Raw genomic sequence first — 21,126 nt, forward strand, 5'->3', positions numbered from 1 at the left:
TGCTATTTAAAATAACACTTTTTTATCGATCACACAATAAATGAAATGCATTTTTTGTTTGTACACCGATATCTTAACTTGCGGTACAGGGTTTCGAATATTGAAACTTAGAACCATTGTGAATTATTAACTCTTTACCCTTTTCACTAAACTTAACATTCATTTTAAATTATTCTCACTATACGCCACACACGGTGTGAAAATCACTAATAAAATGCCAACGACTCACTCTTTTGAATATGTCAGTTAATAAAATACTGCCAACTTTATGGTGTTCATTTGAACGGTAGGCTATGGATAATCACTGCATAAACAATAGAAAAACAGTTAATAAAGTACTGCCAACTTCATGGTGTTCATTTTTACGGTATCGATAATAAATATTAAATCGAATAAGAAATCAATATGGTTGGTTGATTACGAGGCTCGAGTTTCTGTAATGTCTTTTTCTCTACCTATTTCATCGGGACGCAACTATGCCATGTACCTTCTGCTGCCTGAATTCTTCGGGGCGCAACTATGCCATGCCCTTTTCTCTACCTGATGGGAACGGGGTGCAACTATGCCCACAAAACAGGGACCCTTTTTTATCTGCTGTATTTTATCTGACCGTGGGGCGCAACTATGCCCTGCCCTGAACTATGAGGAGTGTTCAGCTTCCAGGATTGAGGGGGTCCAACAGAGCTTACTGTTATGAAAAATAATGCCCCTTCGCTCTCTATTCAAATTTAGCCACAGCACAGTTACAAAAAGGACAAAGTGGATAATTCCAGGGAAATAGAAAGAGCTTCACAGTTGCTGTGCAGTACAAGAAAACACTCCTCTTACTCAATAGTGCTGATGGTCCTTGTAAAACACAAAGGTTCAATGAAACTCAACTTTAAACAGGTAGCAGAAATACACAACGGAACAAGAGAATCATCCAAGAAAGAACTATGAGGAGTGTCCAGCTTTCAGGATTGAGGGGTGTCCAACAGAGCATACCGGTATTTTGGACATGTAAATGCATAGAAATCTGTCCTGTTCCAAGAAAATATGTCTAATATAATGAGGTGTCTAATATAACGGAGGTTTCACTGTAGTATTAAAATGGGTTTCAAAGCAAAAGAGCACAATATAATATACTAGTAAGACTTACGTCTTGCAGCTGAAGGTTTCCTTGGTGGTTACATTGATTCTGTGCTTGATGGAAGTTTGGGTGGTTGTAAGTGGTGGCAGTGTTGTTTCTGAGGTTGTCTCACTTTCTGTATTTATGTTCGAATATACTGGAGTAGTAACGGTCGTTGTAGCATTACTGTAAGCGGCTGCAGTTGTTTCCCCTGCACTCTGTAATGTTGTGATTTCAATTGACGTAGTTAAGTGACTTCCAGTTGAAGTCTCTGGCGTTGGTGTTGTTTTCTCCTGTTGTAGAACAGTTGATTCATTTAACTTTGGCATATCTGCTTCGTCATGTGTCCTAGGGGAATCAACTATGAAACTGTCAACTCTTACTGCTGTTACAATATCGGGCATTGCTGTAACTTGTGTTGTAATATCCGTTTCATTATTAATTTGAAAGTCATCACGTGATGGTGTTTTCCGTCGGAATTTTGTTTCCATTTCAAACCAATCAAATGCTTCTGTTGTGTCGCCAACGGTAATATTCTGTATTATAAATGTTGATAATATCGTACTTGAAACTGGGTTTTCCAATTCATTTTGTCTTGCTTCATCAGACTGCATAATCTGATTTTCTTTATCAGTTCTCATCTCATTATGTGTCTCATTCCCAGAAACTGCCTCATCTTCAAATGTATTTTCAGTTATGTCATTTATTTCTTTCACAGACCCTGCAGTGCTTTGTTTCTCACTGTCAGAAACCTTCTCATTTATTGTTTTGTTGTTACCAACTATTCTGCTACGCGTTTCATTCATGTCAATTGTATTCTTATTTATTTCTTGCGCCTGCGTGCCATCAACAGAAACCGTTGTAATTTCTACATTTTCAGGTAATGCTCTTGTTTCATTCAACACAGAAACAGTGTCATTGTGCATTTCGCGATCTGTTTCTGTTTTGTTCTCTATATCATTTTTGAGAGGCCCATCATTTCCTTTCTCACTACTAGAAGCTGTATTCTTCTGCGTTTCGTTATCAGAAATTATCTTTTCTACTGTTCCAATACCTTCGTCATGCTTTTCAGTGAACAAAATTAAGTTAAGTGTCTTATTTTCCATTTCCTTGTCACAAAGAGTATTATTACCAGTTTCACTATTGCACATTTTATAATTAACAGATATTGTTTTATTACTTGTTTCACTATCATTAACTGTCTTATTATTTGAATCACTGTCAGAAACTGAATTGTTTTGTGTTCCATTATCAATAGTCGTCTTTTTTGTTTCAGTAACTGCGTCTTGTCCTTCATTATAAGAAATGTTCTTAAATGTCTCAATTTGTGCTGCTTCTTCTTCTTCTAAAAGAGTTTTATTCCAAATATCACTATCAGATGTTATGTTACCATTATTTGTTTCACTATTAGAAACTATTATACCTTTCATTTCACCATCAGTAAATGTTTCATTTTTTGTTCCATTATGATATGTTGTATTTCCTGTGCTGTTATCCCAAACAACATTATCCTTTCGAGTTAATCTTTCCATTTTTGAACGTATGTAAGGTAAAGGTGGCACTTGAGCTTCATTATTTGAAAATATATATGCCGCAGGGCCTGTAAGTGACTGTAGAATACCTCCAACTTTCCTACCATCTGCATCAACACTTCCCGAATTAGTGGTATCCCTTATTATTTTCCTACGTTGCAATGATTCCGAAGTCCGTTCAGTCTCACGCTGTAAGTACGTGTTGTCCTCAAGGGCTGCATGGTTGTCAAATCCAATTGCTCCACCAGACTGGTTTTCGGATGCCAGGATATCGTTGGAAAGGTAGTTTCTGCCAAACATGTCTTCGTTTTCTATTTCAGCTCTGGAATTCAAGTGTGAGGAACCCATCGAGCGCGACGAGAGTGAGGGGCAGTTCATTTCGTCCTCTGCACGCAGACAGTCCACTACTCTGTCACACACCTTCATCTTGGAGAGACAACGCGCGTTTCCCACCGAGCACTGTAGTCCAGGACACGAGGGTCGTGGGGTCTTGTCTGGGAGTTGAGTTGTCCCTGTGAAAAACATCAACAATTATTTTAACTATTCAGCATCAGTTATACCCAATGGCTCCCTCGAACTTTCCTTCATTTCAACCTCTTCTCAAAAGAGAAAGGAAAATGGGACGACATTTTTTGTCATCTTTATTAGAAAGCACAACTCATGCAATTTAAAAAAAACAGTAGTACGTTTCTAATGAGCCCTCTCGGTAGCACGAACAATATCCAAAAGAGATTCAATTTCAGTCCAGGTTCAGCGTAGCATAATATGTGATGTGTTTCGAAGAATTAAAGATTTCAGCTGGATAAAAAAAAACCCCGCTCACTATCTATAACCACAGACTAATATCTTACAGTCACAAGCTGGAGGTGACTTTTTGCATTTCTCGCGATATAGCACTCCAAGCGGTTAGCAACTGAGAGTACTAGGAACAACAGACTGTGCCGGTACTATTTCGCATTGTCTGTGATGAGGCGATAGCAGCGATCCTAATGGCTAGCAACTAAAGTTCAACTGCCATTGGATGCATATTCCCTACGTATTGAGCTTCGTGACTACTGGACTGCATAGATACTTATTGCACGAACTGTCTAGATTTTGGCCTTCATGATGTATCAACAATGTTATTTAATTTCGTGTTATTTTTTCCACGGCCTCGTAAAAATCGATGTTGAATATAACAGACAATAATAAAGAACTTACTGACTGTATAAGATTGCATTTTAATATTATGCATGAAATTTTATCGTATTTATTTTTATGTTTTATTTTCCTTTAATTAATTTAACATCCATTTGTCCAATTTTAATGTAGCCTATGTTTTTTTCCTGGTTATGAAACTTTGGCAAATATCGTTCGGAGAGTGTAGATTTGTATGGAAAACATACATACCCACATTCACTTTTATACAGGGCTTTAATTTCAAAACTTTCCAGTCTAAATACTTAATTATTTAAATTGAATTCAATTTAAAAAAACACGCCAATTTAGATATTGAGGGGGAAGTCTTAAACTAGGCTTAATTGCACTTTAGATTTCACCGCCCATTCCTCAGCCACCCCCACTTTGAAATTTCAAATGGCACCCCTATATTTTTATACTTAAATATGAAAGAGCATTCAATTGTTTATACTCCTCATTCACGGGAGAAAGAGTTCGTCCAAAGGGCTGGACTCGGGAAGAGTACCTAAAACGCTCATTGCATTTCCGCGTTGAATTGCAATACTTAAACGTTGACGCAAATAAGTAGTGCAACGAGGATCACCAGTAATGGAGATCAAAATTTGGCCGATTTGAGATACCAAAACTTTAGCGTCATGACTCCAAGGACCGAAAGTCTCCACAGCAAAGGGGACAAAGATATAATTGTCTAAAAGATGAGCATATTTATTGGCCTTCTTCTTCACGGCTAATTCAGCAGCAGATGCTGCGCGTCTGGAGGTATTCGGCAAGTGAGATGGAGCTAGAGTTTTCATTAGTTTTCACATCTTTTGTTTTCTATCGTCGCCTGGCCACCTGGATTGTTTTTATTGTTGATTAGAGCTGAAGAGGATAAAGCTAAGCTACAAAAACTTATTTATCATTTCATGTAATAGTTGTGTTTGTGTATTAAATTATTTTAAAATGGTCTACTGAAGGATGCACTGGAAGGACTGGTGAATGGGAGAAGAGTTCGGGGCAGAAGAAGATATCAGATGATAGACGATATTAAGATATGTGGATCATATGCGGAGACAAAGAAAAAGACAGAAAATAGGAAAGACTGGAGAATGCTGGGTTTGCAGTGAAACACCTGCCCTTCGTTAGAACATTATGAAAGGATGACATGCAAACTACAGGATAGTGAATGCTTTGAACTTACTTCCTCAGAAGGCAACTGTTTTAACAATGTGTTAAAATGCTCACCCACTTTCTCCTTGATCCAGTCCAGAAACAACATAACCCTTGTGTACACTCCTGGTTCATTCGGTCGTGCACAACCTTCTCCGTGGCTAACGATACCAGCAACGTACCACTGATGTCCTTTATGTCTGAAACACACAATAATTGAGCACGAAATTAAATTAATCATTTCCTGAATGTAAGCTGTCATTATCTACATCAGATCTGAAATGTTTAAATCAACTGCTGTAAGTTACATTACGCTTCAACCAATTTGAAAGTATATTCAAAATAATACTGTAAAGCAGCCGTGGCGAAAATGCGACTCGGGAGCACATTGTGGCTCGCAATGATAGCTGTGCATTTCTCTTACTTCCTGCCTTCCCCAACCCCCACCCTCTCACTCACTGGAATCAAACTCCGTTCCATTTGCTTATTTCTCTCTGACCTGCGAGTGGCGTATCGTCCAATGTATCTCTCAAAACCATGTACCTCTACAAAATCGAAAGTTTCAAGTAGGATGGAAGGACGCATTTTTTTGCTGCTAATATGATGAGAATATTTAAATGTAGGATTTGTTCACAAGTATTACGAGGAAAACGGTTGTGTAACATAAAGCAGCATTATACTACATGTCACTCATGAAACATTAAAAGGTGAAGTATTATTATTATTATTATTATTATTATTATTATTATTATTATTATCATCTCTCTACGTCGATCCTTTTTCAGCAGATATACGAATAATGCCGTTAGATCTTCAATTTAAACTCACAGATTTACAATGTGATGTTAAATGAAAGCTAAATGTAAGGAATTGACAAATGTTGAACTTTTCAAATCTTTGCCAAAAAATAAATATCCGAAGCTTCGTTCTTTCGCTTGCTATGTTGAAGCCATGTACGCTACAACTTATGTTTGTGAAAAAATATTTTCAACGATGAAAATAGTAAAAACCAAATTTAGATCACGACTGACAGACAAATTGCTTCGTGATCAACTACGACTGGCAGTACGTGACATAATTCCTGATTTTGAAATTCTGTCGCAGAGACATTCTGAAGACAGTTAATAGGTTGTGATAATGTGTCCTATGTTTTCTTCTTCATTTATTTCTTCGTTACACGTACTAAACATTAGTTTGTAACCTTATACTGTATAAAATTATATTTAAGTGCTTGACATAAGGAAAATGAAATCCGTTAAGGGGACACTCAACTTAAAAATTGCAGAAAAAGTGTCACAGAAATGAAAAATTAAATTTCTACATTAATTTACGTGACAGAACTAAATCAATACGCAGAATTCTTCCCCTATTCATTGAGAAGTCACAGTCAAATGCAAAAAGCCAAAAAATAAAAAATGATAATTAAAAGTGATATTTCAATTAATGATTGATTAAAAATTGAAATATTTTTTATTTTTAAAAGTATTGGATCTAATGAGCTGAGATTTTGCATGTTACTTTCCATGTGTATATTAAACTTTTTCTCCAAATTTGAAAAAGATTGGTAAAATAGGAAAAAAAGTTCCAAAATATAGTTGTGTGTCCCCTTAATAAGTCAGACAGTTGCTTCACTTTCCCTTCGGGTGTCCGCCTCCCTCCATAGGTGCTATGCACGTTGCAAGTTATACAGTGGCTCGGCGCACGATGACATTTTCGCCACGGCTGCTGTAAAGTAATGGCATCTACCTACATATTGACATAAATGGATCGAAATAACAGTGTGACGTAATTCTGCTTTTCGAACATACAGAAGGTGACATAATAGTTGCTGCAGATATCTAGGAACATAGGAAAACTGGGGAAATATTCTGGAACTCAAGGTAATTTCGAAACAGGAAATGTTCGTCCGCCTAGCACAAGGCATCAAGTACACAGTTGTGGCTGAGGGGTTAGCCAGTCTAACTCCGAACCCAGCGGGCCCGGGTTCGATTCCCTGTCGGGACGAGTTGCCTGGGTGAGGTTTCTTCGGTTATTTTCCCCTCGCTCCTAGGGATGAATATCAGGTAACTTTATCAGGCGATTGGAGCCCCACTCATCTTCACCATTTCCTTTCCTCCCCTATCATCCTTTCATTCATCATTCCGTTACTTTTTCTGGTTTTCAGATCGCTCTACAGGCGGCCCTCCGAAGCTGCTGGCTCCCTCGACCGACCTTCGTGGATTGTATTCATGCGATAATGGAGAGCTTCTGTAACGGAATCCGAGGCAGACCTCGGGGGAGGACTTCGCCTCGGACGTTAAGAGAGCCTTGGGTGCGCGCGGGTTGCCGAAGCAGGAGTGGTACATGGACTCTGTTGGCTGTAGAGACCGGTCGTTAAGGGGGTCAAGTGGTTAGGTCTGTGCGCGTAGAGGAGTGGTGGGCACGCAACCCATCCCATATCGGGGGTATACAATAGACCTCAGGTCGTAGTGCGTGGGATGTTCCCTCCCTTCCTCCTAATGCGTGGGATGTTCCCTCCCTTCCTCCTAATGAAAAAAAGGCGTCAAGCGAGCGATTGTCAGTATAGTTCTTAAATCATGTTACAATAAATATTCTAATCCAGCGTTTCACAGTTTTCTTCTTGAGAAGGTCTCCCTTTTCCTGACATTACATCAATGGCCTAAGATGTACACTAAAATATAGGGCATTGTAATTTAAAATTTGGTAAAAATTTTAAAAGAAAGTAATATAATTATGCAAATCAAGATTTCAGGTATAACTTCCTGTAAAGTTGATTTGAATAATTTCGAGGGAAAAATTGTTCCGGAGTCGGGTATAGAACCCGGGACCTTTGGTTTAACGTACCAACGCTCTACCACTGAGCTACCCGGGAACTCTAACCGACACCGATCCAATTTTTCCCTCTATATCCACAGACCTCAAAGTGGGCTGACAACCGTCAAGCAACCAACTTCGAGTGCATACTAACTCCGTGTGACTTAAATGTGGTTTTCTGTTAACGAACAGTGACGTGTATTATGCAAATCAAGATTTCAGATATAACTTCCTGTAAAGTTGATTTGAATAATTTCGAGGGAAAAATTGGATCGGTGTCGGTTAGAGTTCCCGGGTAGCTCAGTGGTAGAGCGTTGGTACGTTAAACCAAAGGTCCCGGGTTCGATACCCGGCTCCGGAACAATTTTTCCCTCGAAATTATTTTAATATAATTATGTTTTTAACGCAAAATAGTTTAATGTTAAATTTCATAAAACATTTAAAATCGCATTATTATAATTATTATTATAATTATAATAATAATTATTATTATTATTATTATTATTATCGTCACCATAATCATCATCATCATCATCATCATCATCAACAACTTGTTTTATTTTGTGGTCCTCTTAACTGTCTAGGGAACCGAGGCGTCCTAGTCGAGAATCACTTTTCTAACTCATAGTTTATTTTTGCAGTTAACTTTCAAACATCTACCAAATGAATTCATGCATCCAAATAAGAAGATGAGCTTTACATACAAAGGAATTTTATAAAACCAAAAATTAAAATTAGGCCAGTGACGTAATGTGAGGAAAAGGTGGACCTCATCAAGAAGAAAATTGAGAAATGCTTGATTAGAACTTTAATTTCATTCAATAATGGTATTACAGAGTTCTTTCTACTTCCGGTTTAATCGGAAGTAACTCCAACTCTCTTATTTTAAATGGAACACCCAATATATATATTTTTTATTTTTTAATAAAGCTAATTAAAAGCTTTTCAAAAAAGTACCCACACTTGATACTTCTGTACAAATTCAGTGTTGCTAAATAAAAATAGAAGTGGTGCAAGATATTTCCTAAAGCCTGGTTAAATCATTCCTTAAATGGTTTCTATCATCGAGTAACACATTGTAAAGCAGCTGACGGCTACCAATTTGAACACATAATTTAGAAGGTGAGCTAGCTTTGTTTTGTTTTTATTAAGGAAGGATTATTTTATTATTTTAATATTCGATACACTTTTCTGTTTTCTTGACTTAGCAACACTGAATTTGTAAAGAAGTATCAAGTGTGGGTACTTTTTGAAAAGCTCTTAATGAGTACTCTTAATGAAATATATTGGGTGTTCATTTAAAATAAGAGAGTTGGAGTTACTTCCGTTTAAACCGGAAGTAAAAAAACTCTGTAATACCATTATCGAGTTCGTAGTATATGGTTATCCTCACATACCATGTTTCATGTCACTGAACCTTATGCTTCAAAAGTTATTTAGGTGGTGCGGGACTTTTAACTAACCCTGTGTAATGTCTGCAGTAAACTTTTATAGGGATAAAGTGAAATCTCATTTTGTTCATTTTCGAATAGATTGGTATATACTTGGTGAGATTTAGGGCCGTATTCATAAACGAGACTTTGGATGAAAACTTCCCAAAGTCGACTTTCGTAGTAAAGTTTAACTTTTTTGAAAGTCCTATTCATAGACAATACTTCTGAGCCTTTGACTTTGGCTTCGGTAAGTCGAGATTTGACGATCTTGTTCTAATGTTGGAAATCACAATCACTGCCTTCTAAACGAATTAAATTAATATATAGTTGAAATAGGGTAGGCATTGCCACAATCTAAGCCATCCTTTGAGTCACAAATCAGGGAAACAATTGAACATCGGTACATGTTAAGTGATTGTTAACCGTTCTTGCTGCTTTACATAAGAATAATATTATTCGAGGGTTTAATATGAAACTAACGTAAGTAAACCAATAGATAATAATTTGTTCTTCTATACTCGGCCACAAAAAATCGCAACTCATTTCGAACAGTCTTGTTTATAACACAATTCGCAGCTACAGAACATGATGGTAGAGTTCATATTATGAAATAGTATTGCCTGTTAAGAATTTTGTTGTGAATAAAACATCGATTGTAGTTACATTAGTTTCACATCAAGCTCTTAAATTATTTCACTGCAAAATAATTTTATTCTGAAGATTTAGAAGATAAGAAGATGCACCAATGACAGACTATGGAAGAGACATTATCCTGCTGTCAGTTGGCATAGTTATTTCCTGCATGTCAGCAGAAACTACTCAAAAATTATTTGAAATCAATATGCAGAAAACATTATTATGACGACAGCAGGATTATAAATTAACTGCATATCCAACTGTATAACCTATCCTTTATAGAATTAAATAGTCAAAATCAATATTAAGCTATCAATCCTTATCAATCCAAGCTGTAGCGTAAAATCGCAATGAAATAAATTGTATTATTTATCGGTGGAACAGATAAACCTTTTTGATTATTCATCAATGAAATTTGAAACATGACGAAGATATTTAATACTGTCTGTTTATCAAATCTGTAGCTTGATTTGAATTTATAATCTATAATAATACGCTAAGGAACATGGGAAGCTTTAATAATATCATGGATGTCCTCAATATTCTCGGCAAATTTAACAATTTTCCAAATATCAGCCATTTTCCTTTTGTCCACGAACAAAAGTCAAAGTCAAAGTCTAGATTTTCGGCGACTTCGAAGTAAAGTCACCATTGAAGTTTACTTTCGTCAAAGTGTCGACTGTGAATATGAAAATGGTGACTTTGTACTTTCCAAAGTCAACTTTGACCCAAAGTCTCGTTTATGAATACGACCCTTAGTCTCTCGCTATTTACTCGTCTTATTCTAACTGCTTAATGGTTTCAAGCTTAGTCTTAAAGGAAACATCACATAGTTGCAGTGTATATTAATACCGAGATTAATCAAGTGCATTAAAATGAAAATCATGCTCTTTGCAGTCAAGAGCAAAGGAAGATTTTAGACATTAGCTTCGCACCTGCACAGTAGAGGGCCTCCACTGTCACCCTGACACGCGTCCCTGCCGCCCTCAGGCACACCCGCACAAATCTCGAAGCCCTTGTTGTCCGCAGCATGCTTGCACTTGGGTAATATGGGCACCTCCACTTCTTGCATGTGATCAGCTGTTCAAGGAAATATTAATAACATTAGCAAATTCAACTCACACATGTAAGTTCAATTAAACAGTGTTCATGGGTTAGATAATAAACATACAATATATATATATATATATATATATATATATATATATAAAACACAGTTGTATGAACACTTTACAGATGATGATGATGATAATTAAGATTGGTAAAATTCAAACATGTTTCGGAGGGTACCCATCCATCTTCAGTGACATTACCACGACGCTGGTACAGGTGTTCGACCGCGATGTATCGTGGCTTAAAGGAAACTTCTATTATCATCATCTGTAAAGTGTTCATACAACTGCGTTTTATATATATTGTATGTTTATTATTAGCAAATTCATTCGAAAAGGATTCCCTCCACAAGCATTCCTGTCCTTTCGCCTATTTCTAAGTGTGCAATACCTCTATTCAGTTACATTATTTCCTTAAATGTATAAAATTACCAAATAAATTAGCAATAAATACAATTAAATTTATACAATTAATTTGTACCGTAATTAGTTTTCTATCTCATTCCGTTAAACAAATATAGCTAACTGAAACTTAGTCTTACTCCAACGATGCGAATCAACTGGTAATTAATGAGGAATATGGATCTACCCTCTGAAGAAGTACTGTAGGTGTTAAATCTAGAGAATCGTGTAGGACCATTTTCAAAATCTACAAATGATGACCATGGATTTTCAGTATATTTTTTCATTAGTAAACTTCTTCGTATGTAATCGTGAAAACTTTGTAACTAATGCAACAGTTCATAGCATAAATACGCGTCAAAAATTACTTTCATTTCCATCGGCAAGTATATGATGCTACCAAAAAGGAGTGCGTTATATGGCAGTAAAAATTTTAATAGCCTCCGTATGGATATAAAAAATCAAACTCAAAACATAAGATTATTTAGGGCCAAATTAATTAAAGAAGTACCTAATTTCTCACGCCTTCTATTCTGTAAGTGAATTTATGACATTCAACAACGCTGCATGAATATTTCTGTCTTGTATTAAATATTGATATTAACATCTTGTGTTGTACTAGTATATCGTTGGTGTTCGTGCATAATGTCATATGTCAAAAAATTCGAAAAATTTTTTCCCCTTCTAGACATGCATTATTTTGGCGTTTACATAGAATTGCAAAATATCACAAGATGTGTTTTTATGATAATAGCCATTGATCTGAAACCAACAGAGATATTCACTTGTTTCCCTTTTCTGAAAAATTGGTAATTTTAACATAAGACATTTTGCGCGAACACCAACGATATTGTAAAATTATTCTGTATATATTTCAACTAGACTATGACTATAATTAAGACTTTGTAGTGCTAATAAGATTTTTTTGACATGTATCATATTCTAGTTGAGAAGCGATGTACGAATACCTTGAAATGTAAATAAATACAACACAAATAAGAAAAAAAAAGCAATCCCATTATGAGAAAGTATGGAAGGTCGATGTCTACCAGCCGACTGCTGTCTCATGTCCATATATCTAAGCAGAGGTGAACAATCATCCAACAAGCTCGGCATAACGTGTAGTTACCACAATGATACCCCCAGTTTACTTTTCTAATTAATTCTGCACTCAATTACAAAGCGTAAATAGGTTTTTTTATTTATTTTTATGTATTTAATTGTCCCCTTCTATGTGCACAGTTATATCACTTTAACTTGGAAAAGCAAACTTCACTGTATGTAGAAGTAGGACTCACGGTCTGGCCCGTGCTCGAACGTGGCACCCCAGCCAACAGCAGTGCAGACTGTACCAGAGCGAGGGCCCCAGACTTCCGGTGGTAGGCACACAGTGCGCACCCAACGGTTCAGTCGAAGTGGCTCCCTCAGCTGCACCAAAGCAAGATCATTGCGCATATCGGAACGGTCGTAACGCTCAAACAGGATGACGTGTTCCACGGGTTGCGTCTGCTCTGCAGGCGAGAATGAGAATCTGCGCAGCATGCCTGCCTGCACCTCGAAGTAGTGCTGAGAGAAACTGTAACAGATCAGGAAAATTAATTCATTTTCAATTTCAATTAAACATAGACATCTTACAATTCATTTTTGATTTTTCAGAGAAATCAGTTCAAGATTATAATAGTACATTATGCAACGAGCCTATAATGGTAGTAATTAAGACGCGAGTATGTTTATGAAACGAGCGCAATATTTCTAACTTGAAATTATTAATAAGTATTCATGTTATTCTTATCTGACTGGGGAGCGGAACTGATCTTGTGCAGTATCACGTAAATTGTGAGATGTGCGCAGACGCGAAAGTATTGATTTTTCCGAGAAACAAATGTCATTGACCTTGATATAATCTAGAGAGTAAAATAAACCTTAATCTTCATATAACCTTGAAATTCATTTAGACATTGAAAAACGAGATGACAAATTGAATTTATTTGAATATTATTTACAATTAACGCTAATTATTATAGTAACAGAACATAACCTTCTGGGACAGTATTGGATTTCCAGCCTCCGTGACGTATCGCTAGTTGTCTTTCGATTGCATATCCGAGAATAATCGATACTTGCGCTTTCATATTGCTACAATGGTGTTTTCTGATTGGTGGAACACCTGAACTTTAATGAATAGGTGTACTTTAAAGAGGTCCATTAAAGGGCTGCTACCAGGTGTATAATTACTACATTTCGGCATGGTCGAGCATAAATTTATTTTAAAGTTTTTCAATCATATGATTTATAATTTTTTTGCAAATAATTATTTGCTAATACATCTTGCAGAGGAAAGTTTATGAACGTTTTCGCCTATATGACATCGTCAGATATTCAAAATGTTACAATGAAATCTAAACGTAAGTCCATTCAGGCATATTCAACAGTAATAAGCATAACAATGATTTAAATAATTAATCATGAGTTATATGTGATAAAATCTGATATTGGTGTGAGAAATGTTCAATTTGACTGATTTGTGTAGTTTCGCCGACTTGCCGAAAAGTAAAATATAAAAACATAAATATGAATGTAAATTACATAGAACTCATATTACATTTTGCTGAATGTCACTATTATATAAATTGTTAAAATTGATAAAATGTGAAATATTTGTACTTAATGCCTGTGAGATATTCTATGTGATATTATGCAAATATTACTGATGTTACGATTAAAATGTTGTAATGGAGTATGTCTTATAATGCAAACATTTGTTTAAAAATCTTCTATATATGATTGTTCACCAGGTTCTTGACTTCTGTAACATATATGTATTTAAATAGATTTAATAATTAAATCAAGATATGTTAATGTAATTGACAATCTTTCGCATCATACTATAATAATTCTTGAAGAAAATGTGATTTACATATATGTAAATGAAACTATATTCAATAACCACCAACAAGGTTAACTATCACAAGAATCTGAAACAAGTTTGAAGTCGACGGAACGGTGCAGGATGTGTTGAAAGGGCGGTGCGGAAGAAAGAGAAGTTCCACTGATAATGAGAGTTTTGATGCAGTCATGCAGGCTTTTGCACAATCCCTAAAGAAGTCAATGAGGCAATGTTCTCGTGAGATTGGTATCAGCAAATTCAGTGTTCATCGAATTTTGCGAGCTCAAAAATGGAAGCCTTACATTCCGAGACTTGTCCACCTATGGAGAGCTGTAAAGGACACAGTGTACGCCACAAAACCACGAACACTGGAGGAACTGAGAGTTCAGATTGAAATGCCTGTAATGATATTCCATTAGCAACAATCCGGTTGTTTTTTTTTATTTTTTTATTGGGTTATTTTACGACGCTGTATCAACATCTTTGGTTATTTAGCGTCTCAATGAAATGAAGGTGTCTAGCACCGAAAGTTACCCAGCATTTGCTCATATTGGGTTGAGGGAAAACCCCGGAAAAAACCTCAACCAGGTAACTTGCCCCGACCGGGATTCGAACCCGGGCCACCTGGTTTCGCGGCCAGATGCGCTGACCGTTACTCCACAGGTGTGGACATCCGGTTGGTGTGTCGCTCTGTTGTACATCGTTGTTGGGAGTGTACTGTGGCGGAAGGGGGCCATTTTGAACACGTACGGGCTTAATGAATACAAAACCGCAAAAATAGTATTTCTGTCTCATCTAGTTGCTGTGATATAGTGTTTCAAAATGTGTATACATCATTTTGGGACACACTGTATAATTAATGTTAAATATTGTCGAACCATCGGATCTGTGCTCCCGTAAGATATGCGAACTGAACCCTAATTCCTTCTCAGCCTCGGTAATTCATTTCTCTCCCTGCATTCCTATCTCTCTCTTTTCTATCTCTCTCCCTTTCTGTCCCCCACTACTCTCAATTTTGAGCCTTCTTGCGGGACAGTTTATGTGCACTTGTAGTCCAGTGTTGTCAACTCAACATGAACACTGTAGCTCGGAGTGGCGAAAGAAATATTATTAAGCAAGTAGGCCTACGTAATAACATTTTGCAATGAAGAGGAACAAACAGGTCCAATATCTGTTTCCTATAAATCAGGCAACGAAAAGAGCAGCTGCGATCAAAGGTGAGGCTTATTTTATTTCAGTTGATTACGTATTAAAATTACTTAACAAATACTAATAATACAACATTTTTATGTAATTTATATAGGCAAGTTAGAGCGCCTAATCGGGAGAGAAAATCGGGAGAGAAGGGGGTCTGTGCAGGAGATGAAAAGCTAGAATCACCAGGGAAGAACAGACCAAGGGAACCTTTAATTCTTGTAGATGATATGAACCGATGTATTGTAAGACGAAAGATACAAGAATTTTATACCATACAGAAAAACGTTCCGACATTGAAGAAATTACTGAAGGTTGCGAGAAAAGCAATAATTTCCAAGGTTGGAGAGAAACACTACGGAAAGTGATTCGAGACATGGAATTTAAGTTTTAAAAATGTAGAAATACAAGATGTATTTTGATTGAAAGAAATGATATTGTAGCATGCAGGACCAGTTATTTATGACACCATTTGATGGAAGTTTGGCAACATCCCTATTCGGCAAGGTTCGTGGCCTGCTGTTTGACGTGGTGGGAGGAAAGCGGATGGAATGGAGTGAGTATGAGGCTATTTTGCGTGCGTGTGAAGAGATTATGATATGATGACAGGTAACTGAAACGGGAGGCAAGGTAGGTAGGTGTAGAGGTGTGAAGGTCTTGGAAAAGGAGAACAAGAGAATGAAAATTTCTACGTTCGTTAAGCCGTAGCCAGTTTAGAGTTTGGAAGGATGGGGTAATGTGGTCAGCGCGACGGACATCGCAGACGAAGCGAACACAAGAATTATGAACACGTTGTAATCTTTGCGACTGGTTGACATTGAGGTCGGTCAGTATAGAATCACGATAATCGAAGTGGGACATTACTAGTGTTTCCACTAGTACTTTCTTGAGTGATAGCGGGAGGAATTTTCGAATGCTGTTTAAGGAATGTAGTATGGAAAGCATTTTTTTGATAATATGGGTTACTTGATAATTCCAGTTTAAATGTGTGTCAAAGTAAACTCCAAGGTTTTTAACATAGGATGCAAAAGGGATTATTGTGTCGTTTAACTTGACTGGAAGAGCAGGAGTAATGTTGCATAATAGATGTTGGTATCCCACTAGGATGACATGCATTAAAGGACTGCTACCAGGTGTATAATTACTAAATTTCGGCATGGTCGAGCATAAATGCTTTTTCCCAACAATTCTGCATTTTGGACTTGGTCACTTTTACCAAGAAACCGATTTTTTTACCGAGAACTCAGAGTTGACACTCACCCATCCACGCAGTGCGCAGCCGTCATGACCCAGGACTCTTGAAGCAGGACACCACCGCAGTGAAACTGACCATCCCTGTACAGGGCCACAACCCAGGGCCAAGCTCCTGGCTTGCTAGCCGTCCCTCCGACCACACGACCCTCATCCCTAATTGGTCTTTGTTTATGGGCAGCATCCCCATCTTCGTGACCCAGCGTCTCTGAGGTACTGTTGTTACTGTCTGGTATCATCAAGTGAAATCTCAGCAACTTGCTGCTATCTTCATCTGCATTCACGTTAAGGGACTCCTGCACGATGTTTTCAAGTCTCTTGATGCGCCCCAGATTCAGATCACTGTCCTCGGTGCTTAGCTCTTCCTCGTCCTTAACACCTGGTAGGATCCGGGTGCCACAAAACATGCGAGGACATGTCACATAGATTGCTTCGTTTCCAATGCAGCTTTTCACCAACTCGACTTTCTCATGCGAGTCCACCATCAAGAACAAACCTCTGTATTCGGAAGTTACATACCTCTTTTCAATGTCTGGTTTGCTGAAACAAACATTTATATTCAGGAATATTTCTATATGGTAATTTCCAATTACTTAATAAATTTTACAAGAGAAAGAGTTCGTCCAAAAGGCTGGACTCGGGAAGAGTACCCAAAACGCTCATTGCATTTCCGCGTTGAATTGCAATACTTAAACGTTGACGAAAATAAGTGGTGCAACGAGGATCACCAATAATGGAGACCAAAATTTGGCCGATTTGAGATACCAAAACTTTAGCGTTATGTCTCCAAGGACCGAAGGTCTCCACAACAAAGGGGACAAAGATATAATTGTCTAAAATATGAGCATATTTATTGACTTTATTTTTCACGGCTAATTCAGCAGCAGATGCTGCGCGTCTGGAGGTATTCGGCAAGTGAGATGGAGCTAGAGTGTCAACGCAAGTGGAGTCCAATTATAAAGACAAAGAAACATATTTCTGTAAAATAAACGAGGTGCAACAAATCGTATATAATCTATCCCGAATATATTCTCGCAATGTCTAAATATTATTACTAGAAAAAAACTATTGAAATAGCTAAAAATAATTAATTTTCAGGCAGTAATTCTAACAGATCTTTTAACGCTAGGTAAGAGTGTTTAAAAATGGCTATTATACAACAGTGCGAGAAAAAAGCTTCTAACACTAGTACGAAATCTACGTAAAGATTAATTTTGGTACTACAGAATATATCTGTTATGGTGTCAATGATTATTAGAGGAGAAAAATTCGCTCCCGCGCCAGAGATCGAATTCGGGTCCTTGGTTCTACGTACCAAGTGCTTTAACCACTGAGCCACGCCGAAGTTTAATCCACAGCACCGGATCGAATCCCTCTCCTCTAGTGTGTTTCCCTTTGTTGCCTGATTCCAAGTTCGACATATATGTTGACATAATATATTAAGCGGTTAGGTACAGCTTACGGCAGTAAAATTTTGGAAATATTCAACATTTTTTCCTCCATTATTGTATCTTGTACAATAATGAAACTTAGTATGTGTAAAACACTGTCCTTGTGCTATATGAAAAAAAAAATATATTTTTACGATTTAAAAAAAAATTATTTACACTTTTTTTTTTTCCAAATTCAGTTCACTGTGCAGTGATGAAGCGTTTCCCACATTATTCAAAAAGTATCCAACATTCTGTGATAAAATTTCTTGTGTGTATTAATGGATGTCATGTCTACAATATTATGTAAGATCACTTCTCTATCTTTGATAGATTATCTGATAAAAAATTAATTCATTTTACAAAATGGTCGAATATCAGTATTTTCTTCTAACACAAAATAAAAAAATATATATGTTATTTATTAAGGAATGTATTTGAAAGAGCGTGATATTATAAACATGAGTTTCATCAATAAAATAAAAGGGAGAGAACATGAAAAACTTAATAAGTTTATGAGTTATGAGGGAAATGCTTCATCACTGCACAGTAAACTGCACATTTTGAATTTTGAAAAAAAAAAAAAATATATATATATATATATATATACAGACACACACACACACACACACAAGTATTTTTTTTAAATCGTAAAAATATATTTTTTTTTTCATATAGCAGAAGAACAGAGTTTACAGATACCAATTTCCATTACTGTACAAGATACAATAATGGAGGAAAAAATGTTTAATATTTCCAAAAATGTTACTGCTATAAGCTGTACCTAACCCTTAACTCGACTGCCATTATACAAGAAGCGCACTCAATTGAGTGGCTTGGTGGCCAGGATTCCACAGTAATATGCACTGTTGGGCAAAGAATCTACGTAAAGATTAATTTTTGGTCCTACAGAATATATCTGTTGCGGTGACAATGATTATTAGAGGAGAAAAATTCGCTCCGGTGCTGTGGATTTAACTTTGACGTACCTCAGTGGTTAGAGCACTTGGTACGTAGAACCAAGGGGTTCGACCTCCGGCGTTCAGTTAAAGGACTATTGAAAATAAGAGTATCAACTGTAATAACATTTTTATTTTGTAATGCAAAATTTCACAAGAATTGTGAAACCAGTTTAATTATTGTTGCAGATTGATGCTCGTTTCAATATATATGAACTGCATCTCTTCCATGTCCTCAACAAAATGGCTCCAATTTATATCTCACTGTAAATTAGCTCCCTTCAGCCCCTGACTGTTCAAATATGTCCCACTACGGAGCTGGTTTTAGGTCCCAGCAACCATCTCATTCTTCAGGCAACTTCTCTTTTAGTCTCACCACTAACATTATTTTATTGCGTCTCAATGAAGACTTACTTTTCAAAGAATCCCACATCCGACTTGCACACTTCAAGCGCCCATTCTTCAAGAGTATTACACATGGGATACCATTTCCCCTGCCAGAAGCGATGCAGAAATCCTTTGGTGTATGACACAGGAAATAACTGGAATATTACATAAAACATTAGTTTCACGAAGTTTAATTTAGCAAAGAAACAAATGGTAGGGAGGTAATAAAAACAGAAGAAAGTATATAAAGATTATAATAAATAAAGTATTCTAATACAATAAAATAGATATTAATTGACTCGCTAAAATTCTATTTCACTAATGTTACTTTCACCAAAACGTTTGAACGGAGCCGCCATTTTCAGTCGACTATCTATGCGGGAAATAAATGACGATCGCAAAGCATGTTTTATAATACCGTAAAGAATTTGCAGTTTGAAACGTTGGCAAACAAAGAAACAAATGCTAGGGAAGCGATAAAAATAAACAAATGCTAGGGAAGTGATAAAATTGTGCAATAAGCAGCCATGATTGCTTGAAAGACGTCCTTTCGTACCGTTTTATTGGTCAAAAGTAGTATGACGTAGTAAAAGTGTAATAGTCTAAAAAAAAAAAAAAATCCATTGATCTCTGCTGAGATGGAATATGAAGACGAGAACGATAATTTATTATTTTGTCGTTCAAAACGACAAATTGAAAAATATACTGAGCAATCAAATATTGACAGAATGTCCTTTCTTTATTGACATTTTTACAAGATATTCAAGAATTTATTTTAAATGTTCAGCCTATAACTTATCTTAATTTGAAAATAGACTTTACGACTAGTCAAACATTTGAAAATATTGGGCCATATTCATAGACATTCTTAGCACGGGCTTCCGGTGGATGATCAGCGAACTAACGTTTTTCGTATTCATAAACCAATGTTAGCGATATATGATATGAATCCTGTACAAGTAACCAGTCGATAGCCGGGGCTAGTTTAGCACGCTCGTAGTGCGGGCTAGTGAAATGTCTATGAATAGCACCCTTAAAGTTTATTGTTTGTACCCTCCATACACAAAAAAATTCTATTTTAAAATGTTTGACTAGTCATAAAATCAATTTTCATATTATTAAATTCTTGAAGAGTTTTTGTTGTAAACTTACAAATATTCAGCAACAGTTAAACGACCGAATAATAATCTTACTTGGTGGTGAAATAACTTGTCCTCCAGGAGTAGACACTCGGCCTCGTCCTTCCCATTTGGACAGTTCCGTGTGCCATCACAGCGATGCTCAACGGACATGCACGTGGTGGCTGTATGGCTCCGATCCCAGTTCTCGCAGCTAAATGACTGGTCGTTACATCCTGCAGAAATATTTGTATCGCCATGCACTAATTTCTCCAATGGGTAATCATGCAACATAATTTTATAACCTTGTTTCAAAGATCCTGTGATGTTTGTAAAGGAAAAGTGACTGTGCCATGCTTATTCTAAGTCAGCCATGGGCATTCGATGTCACTGTGTGCCAATGTGCCCCCGCAGGCGTGTCACTAAGGATCCCCTCTCTTCTCTCAGTTACATCAGTACGTACGCAACTCATTGAATATAGCATTACATTTCAAAACAATACATCGGAGGATGTCAGTTTCAATGGAGCGTGTCA

General features: G+C 36.7%; 1 protein-coding gene across 1 annotated transcript in view; it reads right to left on the minus strand.

Annotated features, from left to right (window-relative positions):
- Nucleotides 1–21,126, minus strand: part of LOC138694908 (serine protease nudel-like) — a 75,489-nt gene that overhangs the window by 27,743 nt on the left and 26,620 nt on the right. Inside the window, exons 6-12 of the mRNA XM_069819128.1 lie at nt 20,667–20,827; nt 19,501–19,628; nt 16,707–17,237; nt 12,664–12,941; nt 10,787–10,931; nt 5,044–5,168; nt 1,139–3,152 (exon numbers count right to left, since the gene is read on the minus strand). Of these exons, the coding sequence (XP_069675229.1) occupies nt 1,139–3,152; nt 5,044–5,168; nt 10,787–10,931; nt 12,664–12,941; nt 16,707–17,237; nt 19,501–19,628; nt 20,667–20,827 (3,382 nt within the window). The remainder of the gene's footprint in view (nt 1–1,138; nt 3,153–5,043; nt 5,169–10,786; nt 10,932–12,663; nt 12,942–16,706; nt 17,238–19,500; nt 19,629–20,666; nt 20,828–21,126) is intronic.

Source organism: Periplaneta americana, chromosome 1, assembly GCF_040183065.1.
Source record: "Periplaneta americana isolate PAMFEO1 chromosome 1, P.americana_PAMFEO1_priV1, whole genome shotgun sequence".
NCBI classification, from domain to species: Eukaryota; Metazoa; Arthropoda; class Insecta; order Blattodea; family Blattidae; genus Periplaneta; species Periplaneta americana.